The following is a 24,656-nucleotide window of genomic DNA, read 5'->3' as shown; positions in this document are numbered from 1 at the left end:
GTTGACATCTCTTTTCAAATTGTTCGAGAAGTGTTTGAATGTGGATAACAAATGGTGATGGGTTAAAATCACTGTCACATACCATTTTCTTGATACTTGGGAAATGTACGAGAGACTTTGTCTTCACATGTGACATCCACAAGATCAGTTTTGCTTTGAATGATTTTACAGAACCTATCATTTGAGCCACATGTTTGCCTTTTCCCTGGAGCTCAAGATTTAAAATGTTCAATTTGTCAGTGATGTCGGTAAGAAAAGCCAAGTCCATTAACCAGCTGGAGTCTTCTAGTTGCTCGAAGTTCTGATTTGTGGACTTCAGAAATTCTTTGATCTCTTCAATTAGGCTTAAAAAACATGCAAGAACTTTACCTTTGCTCAGCCATTGTACTTCTGTGTGCAAGATAAGATCAGATTGTTTATCATCAACATCTTCCAAAAGGCCTTAAAAAGTTGGTGTTGCAAAGGTTTCTCTTGAATAGAGTTAATTATTTTAATAACGACATTCATGACGTGTTGAAAAGAAAGAGCTTCTTGGTGGATAATGCAATGATAAGACATAAAGTTCGGAAAGAATTCATTCTTCTTGCAGAGTGCAATGAACCCATTAGTGCTGCCCATCATTGCTGGTGCCCCATCAGTGGTGATCACAGACAGCTTGTGTAGTGGCATACTAATTGATGTTGCATATGATTTGAATTAATTATAGATGTCCTCACCCTTTGTTCACCCTTTCATAGGCAATACTTTTAATAACTCTTCTTTTACGGTGAAGTCACTAAATACCATCCTCACCAACTGCGCTGTATCCAATATATCTGTCGACTCATTGAACTGCAGTGAAAACCAGTCCCATATTTCCAAGTCATCCTTTAGCTGAGTTTGCATGTGGCTTGAAATTGCATGTATCCTCCTCGTAACTGTGTTCTCTGATAACTGCAAGTCTTGTATTGCTGACAAAATCTCATGCTTGTGAGGAAATCCTTGAAACAGGCAATCAGCACCAGTCAAAAATGCTTTCTTCAACAATTCACCATCTTGAAAGGGTTTTTTCTTCTTTTAGGCATCTAGGGCCAGACTGTAACTTACAAGCTGTCACACATAGGGTGTTGGGGGTGTGGAGCTGTCTGGCACCAGTGGCAGCTTGGAGTGGTTTCACCTCCTCATTGTGAGAAATCTTTTAGCTATCTGGACATACAGAGCAAATGCACAGGATGCACCATGCTTTTTAGGATGGTGTAGCTCATTCTGCCCAGCACATCTGGCCAGCAGTATGGGATGATGCAGCCAGGCAATGGCCTTGTCTTTTCAATATCCCCATATGGGTGACTTCTGCAAATGGAAAGTAGTCTCTGGGTATGTCTGCACTGCAGTCAGAGGGGTGATTACAGCACACATAGGCATATCTGAATTAGCTTTCATCTAGCTAGCTCAACCAACAGCAGCAGCCGGGAAGCTGCAGCAGCATGTGGCTTCCTCCTCCTCCCCTCCCTTTTCCCACAAATAAGCCAATCCCCTTATAACTGAACTTGCAAAACAGAAGTGGAATGAATTTAGATGTAATTTCCTCTCTGCTCTTTATGAGGCAATCAGAAAACTGAAGCTGCTGCTGCTCCACCCAGACTCATCAGGCAAGTTGGTCTGCATTTGTGCCTGGTTGATTCAGGGGCCTGAGGCCCTACCACCTCCTTCCCTTGGAATCAGGAGGCTCCCGGACGTCATGGAAGTTAAAGTTCCAGCCTCACTGCTTAGTGTTTGGGGTAAAATTTTCATGTAAGGAGCTCACAGCTTAGAGGAGGAAATGAAACCATTCCTGCTTCTGAGTCAGGCAATCTAAGGGAGCAGCACCACATGTAATTGCCTTTGGGACTGTGACTTCACAGCACCTCTGTGCTCCATCCAATCTGGGGCACGTGATTAATACACTCAGACATCTAGTTGTGATCACTCTGCCAGGCCCAGGCTCCTACCACACACATCCCTCTCTGCCTTTCAGACAGGACGGTTCACCTTTGAAGCAGCAGTGCTGGCAGAAGAGCAGGTAAGTGCCAAGCACATAGAGAACATGGCTACATCATAGGGTTTTGGTCATTTCTTACATTGTAATGGGCTGTTTCTCTAACTGTGATGTAGAAACTATGGGGTTATTTATTTTCCTCTAGGAACTGAATTGACAGGGCAGGAATCTTTGTGGTTTAAAGGACAATGTTCAATAGACTGGGCCCCAAAGCCCCTGACCTAAAAAGTTGGTTCTTATTGTCTGCCTCCCTCTGATGTGTTTTTTTAAATTAATGAAGAGACAACGTTTTAAATAAGTGAGACTAGTTCTCCGCCTTAACTTTTCTCAAGTTGTAAATGTGAGCTCTATGGGACTGTGTTAAATCTACCAAAGTTAAAAAAAAAACCCAGTCTTTAGCTTTTTGAAAACAGTACAGCCAAATACTACACAAGGGAATAGATACATAAATGTAGACTGTTAAAGGAGTGCTCTACATCAGTGGTTCTCAACCTTTCCAGACTACTGTACCCCTTTTAGGTGTCTGATTTGGCTTGCATATCGCCAACTTTCAAACTCATTTAAAAACTACTTGATTATAAAATAAGACAAAAATACAGAAGTGTCAGAGCTCACTATTACTGAAAAATGGCTGACTTTCTCATTTTAACCATATAATTATAAAATAAATCAATCGGAATATAGTTATTGTACTTGGATTTCAGTGTATAATATATAGAGCAGTATAAACAAGTCCCATCTGTATGAAATTTTAGTTTGTACTGACTTTGCTAGTGCTTTTTATGCAGCCTGTTGTAAAACTAGGAAAATATTTAGATAAACTGATGTACCCCCTGGAAGACCTCTGCATACCCTCAGAGGTACAGGAACTCCTCACTTCAAGTCCTCCTGGTTAACATTGTTTCATTGCTGATCAATTAGGGAACATGCTTGTTGAAAGTTGTGCAATACTCCCTTCTAACGGCGTTTGGCAGCCGCCTGCTTTGTCCACTGCTTGCAGGAAAAGCAGCCCGTTGCAAGTAGCTGGTGGGTGGTTGGAACCAGGGTGGACTGGGAGCCCCCCTATCAGATCCCCGCTCCCCTAAATTCCCTGTGCAGCAGCTGCTCAGCAAGCTATCAGTTGCTGGCAGTTCAACGGTCCCTCCCCCCACTGCCATGTGCTGCTCCTGCCCTCTGCCTTGGAGCTGCTCCCCAAGACTCCTGCTTGCTGTGTGTGGGGGGAGAGGAAGAAGAGGGGCTAATGTCAGGGTGTCCTCCTCCCCCCTGCTCCTGCAGCCCACTTACCCCATCTTCCATAGAGCTGGGGGGACACACGGAGGGAGGGAGCTGCGGTAAGATCTCAGCTTGCTGATCTAATTAACAAGGCAGTGTACTTCTGACCCCACTCTTCATACTTAAAGCGGAAATGCACATCTCTATCTCTCAAACACACACAGGGTGTGTATCTCTGTCTGCCCTCCCTCCTTTCCTGCTGCCTTGTAGAGTGTGAGAGTTAACCCTTGAGGACTCAGCCAATTGCTAGTTCATCATTTAGCAGTAAGGCATTCCCTGGGAAATATCCTACCCTCTGACTCCTCCACCTCAACCAAGCTTCACAATCATCATCACTGTGTACCAGTATTAAATTGCTTGTTTAAAACTTATACTGTGTGTGTGTATATATATATATATATACACACACACTAGACTATAGTATATAATATAGTCTTTTGTCTGGTGAAAAAAATTTCCCTGGAACCTAACCCCCTCATTTACATTAAGTCTTACGGGGAAATTAGATTCGCTTAACATCGTTTCGTTTAAAGTCGCATTTTTCAGGAACATAACTACAACGTTAAGTGAGGAGTTCCTGTACGTGTACTTCTGGTTGAGAATCACTGCTCTATATCTTTGAATGTGTAAATGGACAGTTAATAGAGAAGGTGCCAGTAGATGGCACTTAGGAACAGAAAGCATAGTTCTTGGGTTTTGTAGGCTCAATGAAACTTGTTGTGAGCTGCAAATGGCTTCCTCTTGTAGCTGTTTACATCATTTCTTAACACAGACCAAAAAGGCATCAGAGGCCTGCTTCTGATCTCACACAAGTTTTACTCTAGTATAATTCTAAAAAGACTTCAGTGGCATTAAGTTCTGATTTACACCATGGTAAATTAGATCAGGCTTATGACAAGTCTCATCATTCCCCCTCAACTAATGTCACACTTGAAATGCCAATATATTATCATCATTTTGTCATTACTGTATATAATCTACTAAAACAGTTTTCAGAGATTTATAGTTACAGAGGATGTACTTTCTTAAGGAATAATAATTAATAATAAACACTACCACATGATTATTATTTATGTGTTTAGACTGTTATTTTCAAAGGAACCCAAGGGGACTTTGTTGCCCAAATCCCATTGACATTAAATGGGAGTTCAGTCCCTGACTCCTTTCTGCTTCTTTGAAAATCCCAGCGTTAAAGCACAAGGTTTGGTTAGGCCTTATCAGGGGCACATCTGAGGAACCCGCAGCATATTTATTCCTCTTTCCAGTCCTTTGCAGAAGGACATATAGTGCAGTGGCACAGAACAGTGTTCTTTTCAAGCTCCAGTATTCTAATAAATCTAAGGAATGTTGTCATATACCTGGAGTAGGGAGTGGCACCAGAAGTGCATTTTGTCTAATGTACCCAATATATTAGACACAATGAAGGCATTAACTCATTAAAGCATATAAATGAGTAAAGTTTTAAGATAAATCAATTCTGATGGCTCATGATGTTGACACTGTCAACATCTGCCTTTAACATTCCATCTGTTGTGAGACTGTGTCAGATTCACTGATGCATGGTGGCTCACTTGGGCCTCTTTGAAGCTGCTGCAGCGAAAAACCAGAAGTAAGAGCTTATTAGACAAAGCAGTACAGAGCATACTGGCTAAACTCCCCTCCCCATACCCCAAGTTTCATTTCAGGCTGAAACATGCCTGTAATATTTTTACAAAATACAAACATTCACTGAATTAACTGTGTTATTAAACACTCAAAAACCCAGACTCGCAAGAAGGGAAAAACTTATTTGAAGTAATTTTATTCCATTCTCCCTTAGTATTTCATTCAATTTGACAGAATTCAATACTCTGAATTATACATATATCAGCATAAAAATGCCATTATTTAAAGTGAAAAATATTCCACCCAGAATGTTAAAAGCATTATTTCATCAAAATATCAGTTCTGCCTCTCCTCTTACTAGTTTTAGTCCATTCACTCCTGATTTACACTACTGTGAGTTGGAATCAGGCCCACTGTAGTTGAAAATTATTTTAATTCAAGAATTAATGGTTTCATGTGTAAGTATTTAGTTCTTTTCTAATCTGCACACAAAGAACTATATTAAAGTAACATCAAGTTGTAAAGTCAAGTTCTTAGAAGTTAGGAAATACCAGAACTAAGATTGCCTGTGCAACCTTAATGCTGCCCCCCTGTGTAGATACACTCTTAAATGACTTGATCACATACTCTTTTTCCCCACAAGACCCTTGCCTCATTTCCTTCCCTCCCTCCAGCTTCCAGTTGCAGACCCCTTGCCCAGCCAGTTCCAATTTCTTTCCCCTCTCCATTCCCAGTCTCACGAGACTTCTTGTTGCTGTCCATTTCTCTCCCTCCCCTGGGTCCAGCTCTTATCCATTCCAATCAGACTGCTTCCTCCTCCATGCTGCCTGCATTTCTGGTTAAGTGACATGCTGAAACCCTTATAGTGAATAAGTAGCTAAGCAGAAATTCAAACTGAGGCCTTCACATTGCACATTACTCTAGGAAAACACATAGAACTCTGAATCTGGGGAAAAATCTGGCAAATTAAAGATATGTTTTATTTCAAGACTTAAATCATTTCAGTTCACCTCCACGGCATTAACCTCCTGAATACATTAAACAGAGTTTCCCATATCCTCCCTGATCTACCTATTTCCAGTTTAAGGAATGATGGCTCTCAAGTGAAGATTGATCACTCTGTTTAACTAGTAAGGAATTATCATTCAGTTACTGACATCTATAGCAAATAATTAAATATTTTTATAATAGCAACAAAAAATTATATGATTGAGTCAGGAGTTCCTATATTTTTACTCATGATAACAATAACTAGTTCTTCCGGGCATAATCCTGCTGTGCTCACTCACGTGAATTCCCAGTGACTCAAAGGGAGTTTTGCCTAAATGATGGCTGCAGGAATGCAACGTATGAGTGAGTTCAGAATTCTAAGTGCTGTAATGAGACGCTCTGTGTCCGCGTGGAAGCGCATTGGGGAAAGCACAAAGAAGCTCATGCTCATTTTAAAATTCTGTTTTTACAGACACAGCAATGGACAACTTTAACTTCTCACTTCCAGTTCTCACCGGAAAACAAGAAGGTAACGTAAAGGGAAACATGGAGGCCAAGGCCTGCAGCACCGTCACACCACAACCTATGTCCCAGTTTGTGCTGTGCTGGCCCCTGAAAGCTCAGAACTTGGCCCTTCTGAAAATGTGCCTTGAGCCATCTTCTCCCTGCTTGTAAAAGACTTATGGAAACCCTCCTAAGGCGCATGTGTCACACAGCAGGGGGGCACCACATCAGTCTGAGTCACTTGCATTTATTCTGGTTTCTTTTCTAATTTTTTTAACTCTTTTGTTTGGCATTAACACAGTTGAGGGGATGGGATTCTCCCGCACATCCAGGCCTCTGTACACTGCAGCAGGATGAACTCCTCTGTCAGACACATGCCATTGCACAGGCCCAGAGCCACCTGCAAGCCCCACTGTAGGAGTCATGCTGTGACTCTGGGTGCTCTGGTTAGGTCTGGGACACGGAGCTCCTCACAGACAGCCTCCTGAGTTGCCTACATTACCCTGGGGGTGTTTTTGGCCCCAATCAGCCCAGAATCCCCAGACCTCAAAGATGGCTTACGGCCACCTCTGCCCTCCATCCTGCGGTGCTGTGCTGTGTGTCTTGCGCCACCAAGAGGCATAGCCCAGGAACTCACCCATTATGTTTGCCAACCTACAAAGACATTAAGGAAGAGAACAAACAATGAAAGAATAACATTAGATTTCCGTGAGAGAATCCTGGAAGAACGTCCATCTGGGATCCTCTAGCCACCATTCCCCCTTAGAGATAGGCTGGAACATTTTTACATTTGAGGGTTCAGTATCCAGAAATCAGAATCACACCTACTATATACACTGGACCCTCGCTAGAATGCAGGATTTGGGATCCATGTGCCGTACCGCATTAATGCGGGGACCGCGTTAAAACGAATTCCAATTTAAGTAATCCAATTTGGGATCCGTGGCCGCGACTGCGTGATATGTGAATTTGTGCTATAAAGACTCACGTTCTAGCGAGGGTCCAGTGTATGTCACAAATGCAGCTCAACAGTCAGGGCCTAGCTTTAATCAGATTTTGCTCCCTTGCGATTCTGAGCTCAACCGCTCTTACTCTAAGGGTATGTCTACACTGCAATTAAAAGCCTGTGGCTGGCACGTGCCAGCTGAATCAGGCTCATGGGGCTCAGGCTGCGGGGCTGTTTAACTGCAGCGTCGGCGTCCAGGCTCAAGCTGGAGATCGGGTTCTAGGATCCTGGGAGGTGAGAGGATGCCATAGCTCATGCTGCAGCCAGTGCCAGAATGTGTACATCACAATTAAGCAGCCTTGCAACCTGACCCTTGCGAGCCCAAAGCAGCTAGCACAGGCCACCTGAGGGTGTCTAATTGCAGTGTAGACATACTGTAAGTCGGCTGATGCAGCCCACATGCTCGGGGTTTAGCTGATCACCATATTTGGGGTCGGGAAGGAATTTTCCTCCAGGGCAGATTGGCAGAGGCCATAGGGGTTTTTCGCCTTCCTCTGCAGTGGGGGGCATGAGTCACTTGCTGGAGGATTCTCTGCACCTCGAAGTCTTTAAACCACAATTTGAGGACTTCAATAGCTCAGACATAGGTGAGAGGTTTGTTACAGGAGTAGGTGGGTGAGATTCTGTGGCCTGCGTTGTGCAGGAGGTCAGACTAGACGATCATGGTGGTCCCTTCTGACCTTAAAGTCTATGATTCTATGAATACTCCCTGATGAGCAGATTCACACCAGTACCTTTTGGTACCCACTCTGTTTTGGCCACAACCTCTAGCATTAAAAATATTTCCCCTTCTTCCTCCACTGAAACAGTAGCATTGCAAAGGTACCAGGACTGTGTTGTCAACTTATGAGATTCTCTTGTTGAGTAAAAACAACGAGGAGTCCTTGTGTTACCTTAGAGACCAACAAATTAATTTGGGCATAACCTTTCGTGGGCTAAAACCCACTTCATCAGATGCATGGAGTGGAAAATACAGCAGAGAGGTATAAATACACAGCATAGGAAAAGATGGGAGTTGCCTTACCAAGTGGGGGGTCAGTGCTAATGAGCCAATTCAGTTAAGGGGAAATGGGCTATTCTCAACAGTTGACAAGAAGGGAAGAAAAAAAATCACTTTTGTAGTGCTAATGAGTTCAGTGTAATCAAGGTGGCCCATTTCAAACAGTTGACAAGAAGGTGTGAGTATCAGTAGGGGGGAAATTTGTTTTTGTAGTGACCCATCCACTCCCAGTCTTTATTCAGGCCTAATTTGATGGTGTCCAGTTTGCAAATTAATTCCAGTTCTGCAGTTTCTCATTGGAGTCTGTTTTGGAAGTTTTTTTGTTGAAGAATCGCCACTTTTAAGTCTGTTATTGAGTGTCCAGGGAGATTAGTTGAGTAGTGGCAGACCATACATTTCTCTATGCCATTGTTGTTTTTCATACAAATTGGTCAAATGTTACTCCTTTTCCTAGAAGCCAAACATGCTACAGGACCCAGGCCCATTACCAGAGCTATGTAAGAGCATGACAGTAACTCCTCATCACAAGACCATGCTGTAATGCACCTTCTTTAATTGTATAAATATCTTTTTCCCAGACATTTTTCAGAAAGCTTTTGCTGCTGATGCTGATTATTTGGAAATGTCTGAGAAAATGAACCAGTCCTTCTGGAAATTGTTAATAAGATGTTTAGCCACTGTTAACCCAGCCAGCCTGACCGCTGAAGAAACACACAATGTAAGTTACTAAGGAATCCTCATTTTCTTTTGCTCTTTGTAAAATATTAAGTATTTCCTTATTGGCTGCATGGTTTTGCTTGTCCACTGACCTATGGAAACCCTTTGGGAGAATAAAATGTAGAGCCTAATCCTCGTTTATGCTAAAGTTCCTTTATGCTTGCCAGAGCTGCATAAAAGGGCCTTAGTGTTAAAGAGAATCATGGACAAAATTTTCCTGCAGATGTGAAGAAATTAACTTCAAAAAAATGTTAGCTCCCTAGTGTATTCCTCTGTATCTATTCACCTGCTTTCTTTGAAGAAAGGACACTAATGCTGAAGTTATAAAATGGCGTTGCAAGCTATTCAAATGATCACATGTCCATTCAAGAACCTTGTACGCTATTTCTCCAGTCCTGGGACTCAGCCACAGAGTAGGATGAAAAGTTTAATGCTATTGCACCATGCCATAGTGATGGCTTGTGGGGTAGTTCAGTGAAAGTAGCATGGGCTAGGGGTGTGAGTAAAAGACTGGAAGCCAAGATTCTCATCCCAACTTTGGTCTTGGGCAGAACACATTTTCCCTTCTGTAAAGTAGGGGTATTGTTGTGCCTTTCCCAGATGGGTTGTGTGATGCTTATAAAGCACTTTAATAATAAGTGCTTGGTTTTATTAGTAGGCCTGTTGGATGTGTACTTACCTTTCTTTCAGCTCCTTAACAGAGACATAAACTCATCTGATGAGCGTGCAGCCTCCTTGAAGACCATAGGAAAAAAAGGAGTTAATGCAATGGTTGTGCTTTACCTGCTGCTAAAGGTGAAAGATCTATCTGCCTACAGAGAGCTGCCCAGCTCCAAGAAAAATGGTGAGTATTAATTGGCTGCACATCCGTCCAGACCAAATCTGGGATGTAGACAAGGAGTAATAGCTGTTTTGTTAAAAATGGCTGTAGCCAGACTAGGGCGTTAGTTTTATTTCAAAACACTGAAGTGTGCTGGGAAGGGAACAGAAGTGAATTACAGTAAAGTGAACAGAGAAAGTGCTTAGAAAGATGTATTGCCCAGGTGATGATGGCAGCCAGATAGCTAGAAGCCATTTAGACAGATGGCGACTGTACTTATTCTAGTTTGCAGGGTTTCTCTGGAAAAAGTCGTTGATCATTTAGGTTTGAGATCCTCACTCAGTGGTAAAGTCAAAGGAGCTGTGCCAGTTTACATCAGACCTTCAATTTTCCCCTCTTCTGATGAGACTAATCATAGCAAAATTTTAATTCTCACGTAGACTGCAGCTGACCTATTGATCAAATGAGCAGTGCACAGAGCTGCCATACTGGGCAGACAGCTGTGCTGATCTTGTGGAAATATTTTAGCAAAATTTGCCATTGTGTGTCAAGTGATTCTGTGTGCCTCATCTGATTTCCCTGGGAAATTTGATAACATGGCTAATTTTGAATAGAAAGTGTACAGAATTTGGAGTTTTGATCTTTGAATCTGAAAGCCTGGTTTTGCTTTGCCTGCCTATTTTTGAGCCAAAAGCTTATAAAATATGGCAAGTTTGCGGGAGATGTGAGCCTACATTCAAGTCTGTAGTGAGTTATGAAAGAACACAAGTTGCCAGTGGCTTTGCCTTTTGCTGAACCTATTTCACCACCCTCTGTTAGGAACATGGAACTGTTCATCTCAGGGTGTATTTACACTTGGAAATTTTACCAAAATAGCTGTTCCAGAATAATTATATCCTGATTATTAAGATACATTCATAAAGGGTGAAATTCATCCTTGTGCAGAGGGCCTATGTCCCACCCTCCCCCAAAGCCTACTTCAGAACAGGATGGGACTCAGAGGGCAGGGACTGTCCTTTTGGTCTGTGTTTGTACAGTGCCTAGCACAATGCGGTTCTGGTCCATGACTGGGACTTCTTGGCATTACTGTAATACAAATAAATAATAAGATACATAGGCCTTGTTCAGATCTCTGTGCAGCATTACATTTAAGCCCATAAAGAATTACCTAAAATATACCAGTGACTGCCAAGAATTCCCCCACTGCTGGGAGTGTCTGGAGATCCCAAGACCACCCGCTTCTTTGGAAAATTTTCTCTGGAAACATTTTTCAAATGTCTGCAACCCAATTCTCAGAGCCCAGAAGAGTTTAGTAAGCACAACGTTTAGAGCTCTGTCTTATGCCTACAAGAGGATGTTGGTGGTGCAGCACAATTCGAGAGAGGCAGTGAGAGATCAAGATTATAATGGGAAAATAGCAGCCCAGAAGTTGGTGAACAATCAAGTCCTCCAGCAAAACCACCCCTCTTGTTCTACTTTTGTCTGCTTCTGGGCAATGTGTATTTTCATGGGAGTTGGCAGCATGGACATGGTAAAGCCCATGCCAAGAAGTCTTGGGCTCCCACCACAACAGCATTTTAAACATTTTTCAAAATTGTGGCATTAAGCATTTGAACACTTGTTTATGTCATGCTTTCGCTTGTGTTAGTTGTGGTGCTGTATGTGCACTAGCAAGCAAAACAAAGTTAAGATTTGATTTTCCTGGAGGAGCTCCCTTGTTAATAATGCACAACCGTAAAGTAGGAAAACCTTAAATATTAGTTTCAAACAGACTATATTTTATGTCTGCATTTTAACAGATGAAAAATTGAAACTACTTCAGGAATTGGAAAAAAGTGTCACATTTTCACAAGAAGAAAGTGAGGTTGAAAGGTCGTCTCGGGAGCCTGCAGAGACACAACCACGAGGTACAGAGAGAGTTTGTCTTGCTTTTGCTTGCAATTTAATTGTAAAAAAATTTAAATTATTGGTAGTCTGACTAAAGGCTCAGATATTTATACAAGAGAATCATGTGCCAGTTACATAGGGATTCAAAAAAAAAAAAAAAAACCCTCTGAAATCAGAAACTATGCAAAATGGAGATGTCAAAAGAGCAACATCTTTAGATTCACCAGGTGCCAAAGAGTAGCTATTGGTCTCTAGTGGAGAGATGGTATTTGGGTACTGATAGTCACTATGGACACAAGGAGCAGAGCGAAGTCTCTGGGACTAGGGATGGGAGGATGAAAGGCAGGCAAGCAGGAGAACAGAGGAGGTAAGAAGCTGGTGCTATGGTTGTGGAAAGTAATAGAGGCAAGCTGCTGAGGGAGGCAGTAATGAAGGACAGAGAGCACTGCAGATGGGAATGGTGGTAGGGGGGAGATGCAAGTAGAAGACACAGCACTGGGGTTAAGAAGAGTGATAGAAAGCAAACAGGCCACAGTAGGACAGAGCCAGTACACACCATACAGATGTCACGTGCCAAAGTCTGGCGTCCAGGTAGCCATTTAAATATTTGTATCTTTTTCCATTTTGGAATGACACAAACACAAATACCAGCAAAATTCCTGTCCATGCACAGATCAGTGCCAAAGAGAGTATTCCTCTAACCCCTTCTACAGAGAAAACAAACCTGAATCCATTATTCAATTCTTTCTAAAGATTTCTCACTTGAGGAGTGTGATGGGGTCCACTCACCACAGCAGCACCTCCAACTGGCCTTCATGGTGATTAGCTCTGCCAGCCAGTGCACCCTCTCCATCTGGAGACCCACCTCAGTCCAAGTACTGCAGCATCCTCTTCATGACTCAGTCCTCTGTCCGTATCACCCACTCTGTTTCCCCATTCCGGGGATGGGTACCACTGTTCAATAGTCAAGCCACTTCCACAGCAGTGGATGGGGGTATCCAGCCCTTCCCACTGCTCTGGGTCCCAACCCAGGGACTCTGTAGATAGCAGCCTATTGCTGCATCTCCTTAACTTCCTTCAATGCTGCTTCAATTCCCTATGACCCCACACCTTCTTCACCCTCTTCTCAGGGCATTCAGCCAGCAAGTCCCAGGAGCTAGCCAGAAGCTGCCTCTTGATCCCCCAGTCCCTGCCAGCAACTACTCTGTCTAAGGCGCTACCCTTGCTGCAGCCTGCTAGGAGCACAGTTCTCACCCCTTAGGCTCCCACAGCCACTGCCCTGCTCTGCCCTGCAGCTCCTTTTGTACTAGCCTGCTAGGCTCTGATTGGCAGCTCCGTGCAGCCTCCCTCTGAGTGGCTGCTTCCTGCCAAGCCTCCCTAGGCTGCCAGGGGGACGCACTTCCTCTGCTCCTTTCTGGGACCGGATGTGGCAGGTCCATGAGGCCACCATTAACCCCTTCCACTCTGATGTGGGGTGAGCACCCCATCACAAGTAGGTTAGAGGTTTTAGCAGCTTAAAAAGATATTGTAAGGAGAGTGCTTTAATGCTGTATCAACGCACGTCCCTTTCATAAAGATACATTTCAGTGCATAATAACATTGACTTTTCCCGGATTTCTTGCCAAGTGAATGCTCATATGTCTGCACTCTCCAAGGTGTTCCTCATGTGTGCTGAAACCTGTGCTAAGGCAGCTCATAAAGTAGTTTAAAGAACATACAGAATTAGCTTCTAATAGCTGTAGTACTTCACTATCATTTCTTTCATTATTAGCAACCAGCGCTGGCAAGAAAAACGTCTCTGTGGCAACAGTTAAACCAATTTCTCACAAACAAAGTCAGGAAGACCAAGACCATGAAAATCAAGATGGAAGTGGTATGCAAATAAGCCTTTCTTTCCCATAGGGGCCCCCTATTATCATTAACTTTCTAGCACCCAGGACCAAGTAATTTGTATTTTAGAGGTGAAAAAGAAAAATAACTAGGTGGCTCTTTTTACAGCTGTGTGAAAAAACATGGACTCTGTTACTGCAACTTTCTGGCCTCCCTGTAGCTGCACTTCTTGGGCCACATGCATAAGCACAAACACCAGCCAGCGCTTAGCTGTAGAAAGGGACGATAATTATGATAAGCATATGTGCTATAGTTATTAGTATTTTATCTCTTAACTTTTTGAGATGTTTGCATAGTAAATCATTAATATTAGAGCTGGGCCTGGAATGCAGTACCAACTTTAAAGCCTTTCCCCTCCAGAAACATGGGAGAGCTCCCATCTGGCTCTCAACTTTTTGTTGATTTCAGTTCATACCTAGGGTAATGGTTGGGCAGAGACAGCTATTGAAATTCATCTAAAGAGTTCAAATGCAAATGTGTCATTTACAGTGTCCACAGTCAGCCCCTCAATTGATTTGAGGAATATAACTAAAGTCAATGCATTGTTTTTTGTTCTCAGGACTTTTCCTTCCCTGTGAAAGAAACCACAAAGCAAGTGCAGTCCAGATACAGAAAATGTGTGTGATAGCCACAAACAGATAGTAACATCCATCAGCCCATAGTAGTGGCCCATAACATGTAAAAAGTTAAAGCTTTTGACATTTAACTAACCATTCTAAATGTCTCTTGAGTCTGATTCAATAGCAACATGTTTAGATTGACATCATGAGCTATAGTTTGTCACATAGGAGTCTCAAAGTAAAATAGTACTCCATCATCTAGTGCAGGGACTAGGATACAGTAAAAATTATTTACTTTCAGTTGCTGAGTAATGTTGTGTATAAATTACTTTCCTTTAGAAGCTAAACTGCATAACCCACAACCAATACCCATTTTAAAGACTAGGGGCTCAATTCTGCCTTTAGACACACTTGTGCAAGTGTACTGATTTCAGTGGGATTGCATGCATGTGACTGAAGGCAGAATTGGGCCCTCAAGGCTTGCTAATTGGCTAAATATTAATCTACTGTATATTTGTGCATTATTTTAGGTGCACCAGGAGAGGTTGTCCCCTATAACAAATCAGGTAAATTCTCACCGGTTACCACCCTCAGCAACTTCACATGGATGGAAACAGACTTGTGTAAAAGAATAACTGCATGCTTATAAATGTGCTGTGTCAATGCACCTCTTTTCCTGGAGTGCCATTAGTCTGGCTTTAGCTCTGGATATAGCATGGAGACTATATTCATAGCTTTGTTTGCTCTCTTCCTGGTATTTGACAGGTGTTGATGCTGATTTTTATTACATCTTTCAGCTGCCTTTTGCACAGCTGACGAGGGGACAGCGACTCATTGGTTAGAACAGCTAGGAATGGATAGGATCCATATACAACAGTTTTGGTCATTCCTTTTAAGGAGGGGCCTAGTGATTATGATGAGCAGTTGTTCATTCTTCCTCAGGAAGCTCACATGTGCCATGCTGTTATTCGACCCCTTGTTCAATGTGGCTATGAGACTGAGCTGTTTGGAGTTGTTTTCAGTAAGGTGATGATGCTCAGCTCAGGTTTCCTTCTAACCTTACCGAGATCCTGCAGTATTCATGCATTCCAAAACCTTGGCTGAAATAGGATCGTGGATGAAAGCCAAATGAAAATCCAGGTAGAGGCATTGCTAGGCAGAGGGAGCTTGGAGCCTCTCCCTAAATTCCATTCTCCATGTACTGCAAGGTGGCAGCAAGAGATGCGTCCTTACTAAAGACCCGTGTGCACCCTGCTGCCACACTGGGGATGCTGCAGCGGCTGAGCTGATAGCCCTCTTGTGTTCTCCACTTCATCCCTCCTGCTCCCTGGGCAGATGTCACATTAGTCAGCAATCAGGTTCTGAGAGCAGAAATGCTGGAGGAGAAGTACCCATTTTGGGAGAATGCCTGCTCAACCACTCCCCTCTACTGCAATAATTGGCAGGGGTTGGGGGGGATAGGCATTACTGCCGCCTTGGAGGTAAGTAGAGAAGGGAGTGGTTCTAGGAGGGACTCCCTAAAGAGTGATCTATTGTTAACAGGATTGGGTAAGATGCCTGGGAGGTCTGGATAGTAAGGAGGAAATGAGCACATCTGAACACGCTCCCTGAATTCCCAGGTGAGGGCGGAGTCCTACCGTGCCTTTTCTACGGTACCTTTGGTGGGCCTGGAGATGCCGCCTTTTTTCACGGATGTGGACTTCACCAGAGTTACCCACACCTTTGCTACTTCCAGGCTAGACTACTTCAGTGCAGTCTACTGTGCGTGGGGCTAGCGAGACATATCTGACTAGAACTGAACACTGCTGCCAATTTCATGTGTAAGTTAGATTGATACATACACATAACACCTGTGCTCCATGCTGGGCTGCGCTCACTTCCAATGGCAATTGTGGGGATTGGGTATGAATTATAAATCCCTGAATCATCTGTGACCCAGCTACCTCAAAGAAAGTAGTAGTCATAGCAATTGTGAGCAGCCAAAATGTTTTTGCTACCTGCTCCTCATGTTGAATTCCTAGGGTGCTGGAGGGCCCCCGTCTCTCGCTTACTCCCTCCTCTAGTCTGGACAGCCCAATCTGGTGCCCTTTTTGATGTCTTTTTCCTGTTTTGAGTCTCTAGATGGATTGTGATTTGTCCTTGGTAGAGTTGACAACAGTGGGGAATAATCTCTTGTGTGATCAGCTGTTGACAAAAGGCACATTGTTTTTAATTGTAAATATGCATGTGTGTTGTAATGAAGGGAATGGCATGAATTGATTTTTGTTTTAAACTACAAGGGACTAAGTCCTAATATTTTGTTGCTTTTCAGAGATTGCAAGACGAGAAAATGCAGCTGCTGCTGGTAAATATAAAAAAGCAAACAGAGAAGTTCTGTTTTCCCTAGAGTATGTGTGCCTTTTCTTTCATGCATATTGTATTTCAGTAATTAACTTTGGGTATTGGAGAACTATTTGATCTCCAAATCCATGGTGAAATTCAGGGTTCATACAAAACCCACATGAACCAAAATTGCTGTATTTTACACAACTGTTCTATTATTAATAATTTGTATAACTATGGGTAAAATGAAATTCACCCCATGCAATCATTTGTATGGTGACTTCAGCTGAACATAGGCAGAAATAGCAGAGGTATAGCTTGTGATGATTTAGCCATGAAGGTGTGTTTCGAGGGGGTTGCTTTAGGCCTTGTCAAATGAACAGTGAATAAGAAAAGTCTTCTCATCAAAACTGTTTGGTTTCAAAATTTGGCTAGAAATATGGTAAAATTTCCATCCCTTTCTGATTTCTTTCAGTCCATCCCTAGCACAAGAACGGTATCTCACAGTAGATTTTGGTAATTCTGCCTTCAGTCCTGGTCAAATTTCTAGTTAACATATTCAAAAACTTCTTTTAAGTCTCAAGAGATTTGGGTCAGTTTTTATTTTATCCAAACAGATTCCTCTCCCCCCCACCCCAGATAGAGCTCTTAATTTTGGGGCTATTATAGAAACCCTTTGTCACAGGTCAGGGCAACTGCACCTATATTCCCCCTCCATGATCCAGCATGGACATCCTCCTTTAGGCTTCTAGCTCCCCAGCTGTCACCTCTCATGGGCGAGAGTCATGTCTCTCTTCCCCCTGACCAGGGTATTTCCAGGCTGCACAGTTCCCTGTCTCCATTGTGAATTCTCTAGTTCGTCAGACTGCCTCAGCAGGCCAACTGTGCCTGCCTTCCTCAGAGGCTGCAAACAGCATGTTTTTTTTTCTGAGCAAGCATGTTTATTCTTAAGGTGAAAGAATTGCAGAGGAAAACATTAAAACAATAAAAATCTACACATCTGCTAATAAAGCTTTCTAGAGATCACCCCAACTCAAAGCGTTCAGGCAGGTGAACAATCCTTCAAATCCTGCCCAGGGGTTTGCCTCTGGTTTCAAGTTCATAACTGCTTTGGCTCAGAACAAGCTTCCCCCCCCACGAATCTGAGTGTCACTCCTTTATTCAGTTGAGCCTCTGATTGTGTCCTCATGTAAAAGGTGATCAGCAGTCAAAAAGGGCCCCTCAGGAAGCTTCAGAAGGAATACCTGCAAAACCAGAGGGGTTACATTTTCATGCACTTCCCTGTAGCGATTTCCTGGGAAGCCCACTTAACTTTAAAAGTTCACATCGTTCCAAATAGTCCCTTGAAGCACAAAACACTTTCCTCCCTTGAGACGTTACTTATAATCCCACACTAATGCATGAACATTTGCAGTTTTCATACCAGGAACTCTTGAAGTTAAGTCAATAGGATTTAACTTCATTCAATAGGGTTTGTCCAGGTTATTGCAGGAAGTTGCCATATCTGTCATACACTTAATCAGCCGATTACAGCAGATTCAATCCCCATAGTCATAATGATGAGTAATTTTCATTTATTCCGTGGTAGTAGCTGCAGCCCTAGAAAACAGATTTAAGACCTTAGGGCTCAATCTGAAATGCCTTGTTAGACAAAACTCAGGTTATCTGGGTCTCAGTAGGGTCCTGAGATACTGCTACTGCTTCAAGCTCGGTAGGCTGGAGAGTTGAGGGCCAGAGAAATGTCTGCTTTTAAGAGAATTATGTTTTGCTAATTCATGTGGTGTAATAGTACAGCTCCTTCTAAATCATCACTATCAGTTAAAAGTTCTGTTTTGGGGTTTTGTTACATCTTCCTACAATCACTAATTTGATCTTTTTTGAAAGGCCATCGTTAGTCTTTCCTGGGATCAATATTACAATGATTTTCAAAGCAAAATTCATTTCAGATGCTGAAAGTAAAACAACCCATCAAAAGTTATCTATTTTAGAATTACTGTTGCACTAACGGTGGTGTCACTTTCCTCTAGCAGGTGAAAACGTTACTTACCTTCAGAGATGTCAAAGACAGTGGATAAGAATACGGAAAAATGGTAAGAATCTTCTTTTATTTAGCTGATCCCAAGCCTAGAGAATCTTGGGCCAAAGAACCTGACCTGAGGGCTTTGGCTTCAGTTCAGCAAGGGACTTAAGCAGGTGTGTAACTTTAAGCATGTGATTAATCATTTTGAAATTAATGGGACTACTCATGCTTCAAGTTATGCACATGCTTCACACTTCAGTCTAGTAGAACTACATAAGGCAGCTGAGGTGGAAGTAGAAATGATTTATTATAACTGCTGTAGCTGAACATGTATGATCAAGGGCCATGATTTTAGTGATATAATTTCCTTTCTCTCTTATTTCAGATGTATTCTTTCATTTTGTCATTCTTTGCTTTGGCATTGGAACCGCACTAATTAGCTATTACCACTACAAAGGTAAGACAGGACTTTAGCGTAAGGATGAATTATTGTATTTTGGAAGACAGAACAAAACCAAATACTTGTATTTCTTTTATTCTCTTTAGACTGGATCATTTCTCTTGGTTTTGGTTTAATCACCTTTGCTTCCCTAGAGACCACCGGAATATATTTTGGTCTTGGTAAGTGTATTTCACAGTACCTAAGAAAACAAGCAGCTTTATATCAGTACCTGGAAAATGCAGAGTTTAAGTGATCATGTAAAACACACAGATGTAGAAAAATGCTAAAGACTGAGATTATGTAAAATATCACATCACATAATCCTCCCCCACATTCAGAATTACATGCCGCACCTGGCGACACACTGGCCTCTGACATTTGAAACAAGACGCTGACTCATTTTCCCCTGCTTACCAATCACAAGTTCTCTGAAGATACAGAGACACATTCTCCAGCAGTGGTTAAATAATACTATCCTCACAACATCTGGCAAGGTGGGAGTACTCGGAGTTTGATTCTGTGAGGTGCTGGACAACCTCAACTCGTATTGAGAGGAAAGGCAGTTGAAGATGCTCAGCACACCTTGCAGGAATGGCTCTCCAATCAGAAAACACTCAAATATTGCTACTTGGAATTAAAAAAAAATAAATCTTCAAGTGATTTCATTGGGGGAAAATGCAGTTCACAAACTTAAGGTTTCCCGTTACATCACAGAGTAGTAGAAAGCTCCTTTCCTTATTTAATATTAAGGCACTTGACAATTTGTGGAACTGTTTTGTTGGCAAGCAACTTTGTTCATAGTCAGTATTTTGTTAGCAATAGAACTGCAGAAGGACCTAGTTTAAACAGTCAAACTGAAACACTGATATTTGTCCCCAACAAACATATAATCACCTCTTACCTTTTGCTATTTCACTTCTTCTATGTTGAAATCTCGCTGGTCCTGAACAACTCCTGTATTTTGTTTTTAAATAGTGCATCGAATTCACAGTGTCCTTGACAGATTCATTCCTCTGATTCAGAGATTCAAAATACCAGGTAACACCACATTGTTGCTCAGTCTTATTCTCTGTAGATATATTTCTGAGCTATCTCAGAGCACCCCATTTCTACTGGGGCCAGAGAACTAGCTCTGTTTTTAAAAAAAGATTGTACTGTAGGCTATCATTCATTCCTTGAGCCTATTTTATTTAGAAATTCATTTCTCTCAATTGAGAGTGGCAGAGCATTTTCACATTCTTAATATACTGTGGAGAACTTTCGTTACTTCTTGGCAATGTTTGAATGAGAAATGTGACTGAACTGGGAAAAATCCCTACTTTTTGGTCTTCATACAACTATCAGCTAATGTATGAAATGTATGAAAATTGTATGAAAATCCAGACATTTGGCATGGGGGGAGGGAGTTTAATAATCAACCCAGTGGAGTTCATTTGAACAGAATTCTCCTGACAGTCCTGTTTTTTTTTAATCATCACGTAGGTATTAGAAAAGTTGACTGAACAGAAGATCTGAGAATTCAACAATTTTCTGGATTGATTGTACTAAAGTGAATAAAGCTGTTGTATGGTGCAGTCATAAAATCTAATGGCTATTATAAAATATTGAAGCATTAACCATAAAATTTGTTATTCTCTCCACTGTGGAATAAAAACTGCGGTACAGTAGGCCTGTCCTTTCCTTTGACATGTTTTGTGGCTCAGTGCAGCCAGTAAAATAGGCTGTGTTTGTTATAAATTCATTCTAAGCTATGCAGGTAATACATCATGTTATTTTCCCCACCCATATAATTGTGTCGGTCCTACTTGCGAAGTCTGATCCAAAGCCCATTGAAGTCAAGAAATGACTTGCATAGACTTCATTGAGCTCTGGATCAGGCCCTTGATGGTTTAAAAAGTCTTCGGAAACCCTTGTGGGGTTCTTTCCCTCCCCCACGTTCCGGGTCAGGTTTACTTTTCATGTTGCACCCACCTAAACCTCCCCGCTAGCACCAGTGCTGATTGGAGCTATTCCCTTTTGGCTGGAGCCCTGCATTATAAGAGTGCTATCTGAGCATGTGGACTAGTCAAGGCTGTTTTTCAAAGCACTTTGTTAGCACCTTTCCTCAAAGAGGCAACCTTGGCACTCAGAAGCTCTGCTTTCTTCACACCTTGTGAAACCATGAGCCAGGCAAACCTCAGCTGCTTGCTTGAACACCAATAGAACAATTACTTTGGATTAGCTAATTTATTGTAGCAGACCTCGATAAACTGTGCTTAGAACATAATGACTTGCAATGAAAGCCAGGTGAGATGTTACACACAGTGTATAGCAAAAGGCAAAAATGTTATTAGTGACAGCAAATTTAATTTCTCTTCCTGTGACAGCAGTCTGAGGAAAAAAACAAGTGGTTCAAAAAAGAATAAAACTAAATAATGAACTGCAGATTTGGAAAACCTGTCATTTTATAGGGTTGGGTTTTTTTTTTGCAAATTTGTAGAACTATAAACAGTGGAAAGTGCTGAAGACAGCAAAAAAAGTGATTAAAAAACTAAATGTTATACATTACAGTATATGAAGGCATAAAAATGCATGGGGAGGGATAAGAGAAAGAAACTGAAAAAAGACATCTTAAGATATTAACCCAACACAGCCTATTTTAAGGGCAAAGGAACTATATTTTCAGTCTTGCTCAGCAGACTAGAGAAAATAAATTGTAAGCATTTATTTTTAACCACTCTGACCTTTTTTGCTTAATTTAGCTCAATTTGTTTATTCAGGAATAACATTAATTGTGAGGTGGTCTGCATGAAAACAGTGGATCACTGAAATAGATGTTTACATGAAGAATTAATGTATTAAGAGTATTAATAGTAGCATTATTGAAATGCTCATGGTCACAGCTAACTGATTATATGCATTGTTTCTATGCCTTTGTTGAACAATCCTTTGTCATACATAATGTAACTTCACTTTGAAAACAAAAGTCAAGTTCAGACAAAGTTAGAACTGCTCAAGCAGACTGTGTTTGCATATTTTGTAATAGAACATTATGAACGTTTTCATCCTGCGCTCATAACAAAGGCTAAGAAACATCTTCCTTTTCTTCTGCTGTAGAATATGTCTTGTTCTAGAAGGGGGTGACTCAGCTTGCATAAGCTGTCTTCGGCAGGGTTGAAGAGAAGGGGAACAGTATATCCTCCCTCTTTGTTGAATATACTGAAATTAATGTTCTGCCAGAGTACTAACCTACTATATTGTGCTTAATCAAACTCAGGGCAGAGAGGTGAGGTAAACTGAAATTCATAAGAGGAGATACTGCCCATGGACAAGTTATCACAGCTCCTGTATGTGGGTCCTTGAATACTGCATATGGATAATCTAGCTCATCACTAACATGTTTTCCAAAGAACCAGGAGTGAGATCCTCACCTCTGCTCTAACCCCTTTATGCTGGGTAAAATGGATGGGGTGATGAAAAGGAGCCCTAAAAGCCCTAGTTCTGTCTGGGAGAGAATTTCCTTCGCACAGGCAGACACTAGACACTCAAGAGGACAGGCAGCAGGCTGACTTACAAGGACACTCTTACAAACCCTGTCATAGGGGACATGCCAGGGGTAGGAGGGTGTGTTAGGGGCAGGGCCACAGCATCACTGCAGAGATTCTGGGAAGTGCTGTGGCCCATAGTATATCCCCAGGAGGTGGCCATAACTTAGAGGTGTCTAATTATGCTGCGGGCCTCTCCTGTTCCTTGAAAAGCTCAGAATCAGGAGGTCGGAAAAGTAACTTAAAGCACCTTAGCGCACCATCTCTCCAGGCTACAAAATCTGTGCTGCACCTCGTCAAAGCTGAAGCATAGAATCTCATCCTAAAGTTTTTTAATGGGTGTGACCCAAGGACCTCTTGATGCCAACTGACAGAGAGCACTGGACCATAGAAGGGTTACAGGGATCCTCTGGGTCTGGTATCTACATCTACATTCTAGCCTGTCAAAGTAAGTCATGTCATGTAAGGTCTCTAGTGAAAACCTGTGTCACATTGGTCATAACAATCACTGTAAGATGTATGTATGGAAAATGTGAGGAGTTATGGGGGGGAGGAGAATCTTAGCCAAACTGGTTGAAAATGTTAAGAAAAGGACTTGGGGTAAGCTAAATTGTAGCAGCTAGGGGTATATCTTGAGAGTTAAGTTTAGGCTCTAGAAAGCATGTTATGATTTTGTTTTATATTGGAAACAAATTCATAGATTCATAGATTCATAGATATTTAGGTCAGAAGGGACCATTATGATCATCTAGTCTGACCTCCTGCACAATGCAGGCCACAGAATTTCACCCACCACTCCTAAAAAAGACCTCACACCTATATCTGTGCTATTGAAGTCCTCAAATTGTAGTTTGAAGACCTCAAGGAGCAGAGAATCCTCCAGCAAGTGACCCGTGCCCCATGCTACAGAGGAAGGCGAAAAACCTCCAGGGCCTTCCAATCTGCCCTGGAGGAAAATTCCTTCCCGACCCCAAATATGGCGATCAGCTAAACCCTGAGCATATGGGCAAGATTCATCAGCCAGATACTACAGAAAATTCTTTCCCGGGTAACTTGGATCTTACCCCATCTAAAAACCCATCACAGGCCATTGGGCCTATTTACCATGAATATTTAATTACCAAAACCATGTTATCCCATCATACCATCTCCTCCATAAACTTATCGAGTTTAATCTTAAAGCAAGATAGATCTTTTGCCCCCACTACTTCCCTCGGAAGGCTATTCCAAAACTTCACTCCTCTGATGGTTAGAAACCTTCGTCTAATTTCTAATCTAAATTTCCTAGTGGCCAGTTTATATCCATTTGTTCTTGTGTCCACATTGGTATTGAGTTTAAATAATTCCTCTCCCTCTCTGGTATTTATCCCTCTGATATATTTATAGAGAGCAATCATATCTCCCCTCAACCTTCTTTTAGTTAGGCTAAACAAGCCAAGCTCCCTGAGTCTCCTTTCATAAGACAAGTTTTCCATTCCTCGGATCATCCTAGTAGCCCTTCTCTGTACCTGTTCCAGTTTGAATTCATCCTTCTTAAACATGGGAGACCAGAACTGCACACAGTATTCCAGGTGAGGTCTCACCAGTGCCTTATATAACGGTACTAAAACCTCCTTATCCCTACTGGAAATACCTCTCCTGATGCATCCCAAGACGACATTAGCTTTTTTCACAGCCATATCACATTGGCAGCTCATAGTCAACCTATGATCAACCAATACTCCAAGGTCCTTTTCCTCCTCCGTTACTTCTAGTTGATGCGTCCCTAGCTTATAACTAAAATTCTTGTTATTAATCCCTAAATGCATGACCTTACACTTCTCACTATTAAATTTCATCCTATTCCTATTACTCCAGTTTACAAGGTCATCCAGATCCTCCTGTAGGGTATCCCTGTCCAAATGGTTATGTACTCATACTTTCTACCACTGGAATCTGTTCTTTGATAATAAACTTATTCTTGTTTTCACTATCTGTGTATCTAAGTGCTGTGTGTTAAGTGATCCCGAGTTGGACCTTGCAAACAGGTGTGTACTATTCCTTCGGGAATAGTGAAATCAGAGTTCTGTGAGCGTCCAGTGGA

General features: G+C 42.0%; 2 protein-coding genes across 4 annotated transcripts in view; one reads left to right on the top strand and one right to left on the bottom strand.

The window, feature by feature from the left end:
• The first annotated feature begins 1,530 nt into the window (after positions 1–1,530).
• Positions 1,531–23,284, top strand: TMEM40 (transmembrane protein 40). Of its 3 annotated transcripts, XM_073351566.1 has the most exons (13): positions 1,531–2,038; positions 6,354–6,410; positions 8,970–9,109; positions 9,799–9,952; positions 11,728–11,835; positions 13,587–13,688; positions 14,796–14,831; positions 16,577–16,609; positions 18,615–18,677; positions 18,993–19,064; positions 19,154–19,228; positions 20,025–20,087; positions 20,532–23,284. In XM_073351566.1, exons 2-13 carry the CDS (start codon positions 6,362–6,364, stop codon positions 20,549–20,551), a joined length of 915 nt encoding a protein of 304 aa, XP_073207667.1. In that variant the 5' UTR covers positions 1,531–2,038; positions 6,354–6,361; the 3' UTR covers positions 20,552–23,284. The 3 variants fall into 3 exon arrangements, with proteins under 3 accessions (XP_073207667.1, XP_073207666.1, XP_073207665.1); XM_073351565.1 differs by lacking the exon at positions 20,532–23,284 and having other exon boundaries at positions 18,618–18,677; positions 20,025–20,194; XM_073351564.1 differs by lacking the exon at positions 20,532–23,284 and having other exon boundaries at positions 20,025–20,194.
• Positions 17,588–24,656, bottom strand: part of TKT (transketolase) — a 45,820-nt gene continuing 38,751 nt past the window's right edge. The window contains exon 14 of the mRNA XM_073351563.1: positions 17,588–17,831. Within this exon, the coding sequence (XP_073207664.1) occupies positions 17,809–17,831 (23 nt within the window). The 3' untranslated portion in view covers positions 17,588–17,808. The remainder of the gene's footprint in view (positions 17,832–24,656) is intronic.

Source organism: Lepidochelys kempii, chromosome 7 (assembly GCF_965140265.1).
Source record: "Lepidochelys kempii isolate rLepKem1 chromosome 7, rLepKem1.hap2, whole genome shotgun sequence".
Taxonomy (NCBI): domain Eukaryota; kingdom Metazoa; phylum Chordata; order Testudines; family Cheloniidae; genus Lepidochelys; species Lepidochelys kempii.
This window is presented reverse-complemented; position numbering and strand designations above follow the sequence as displayed.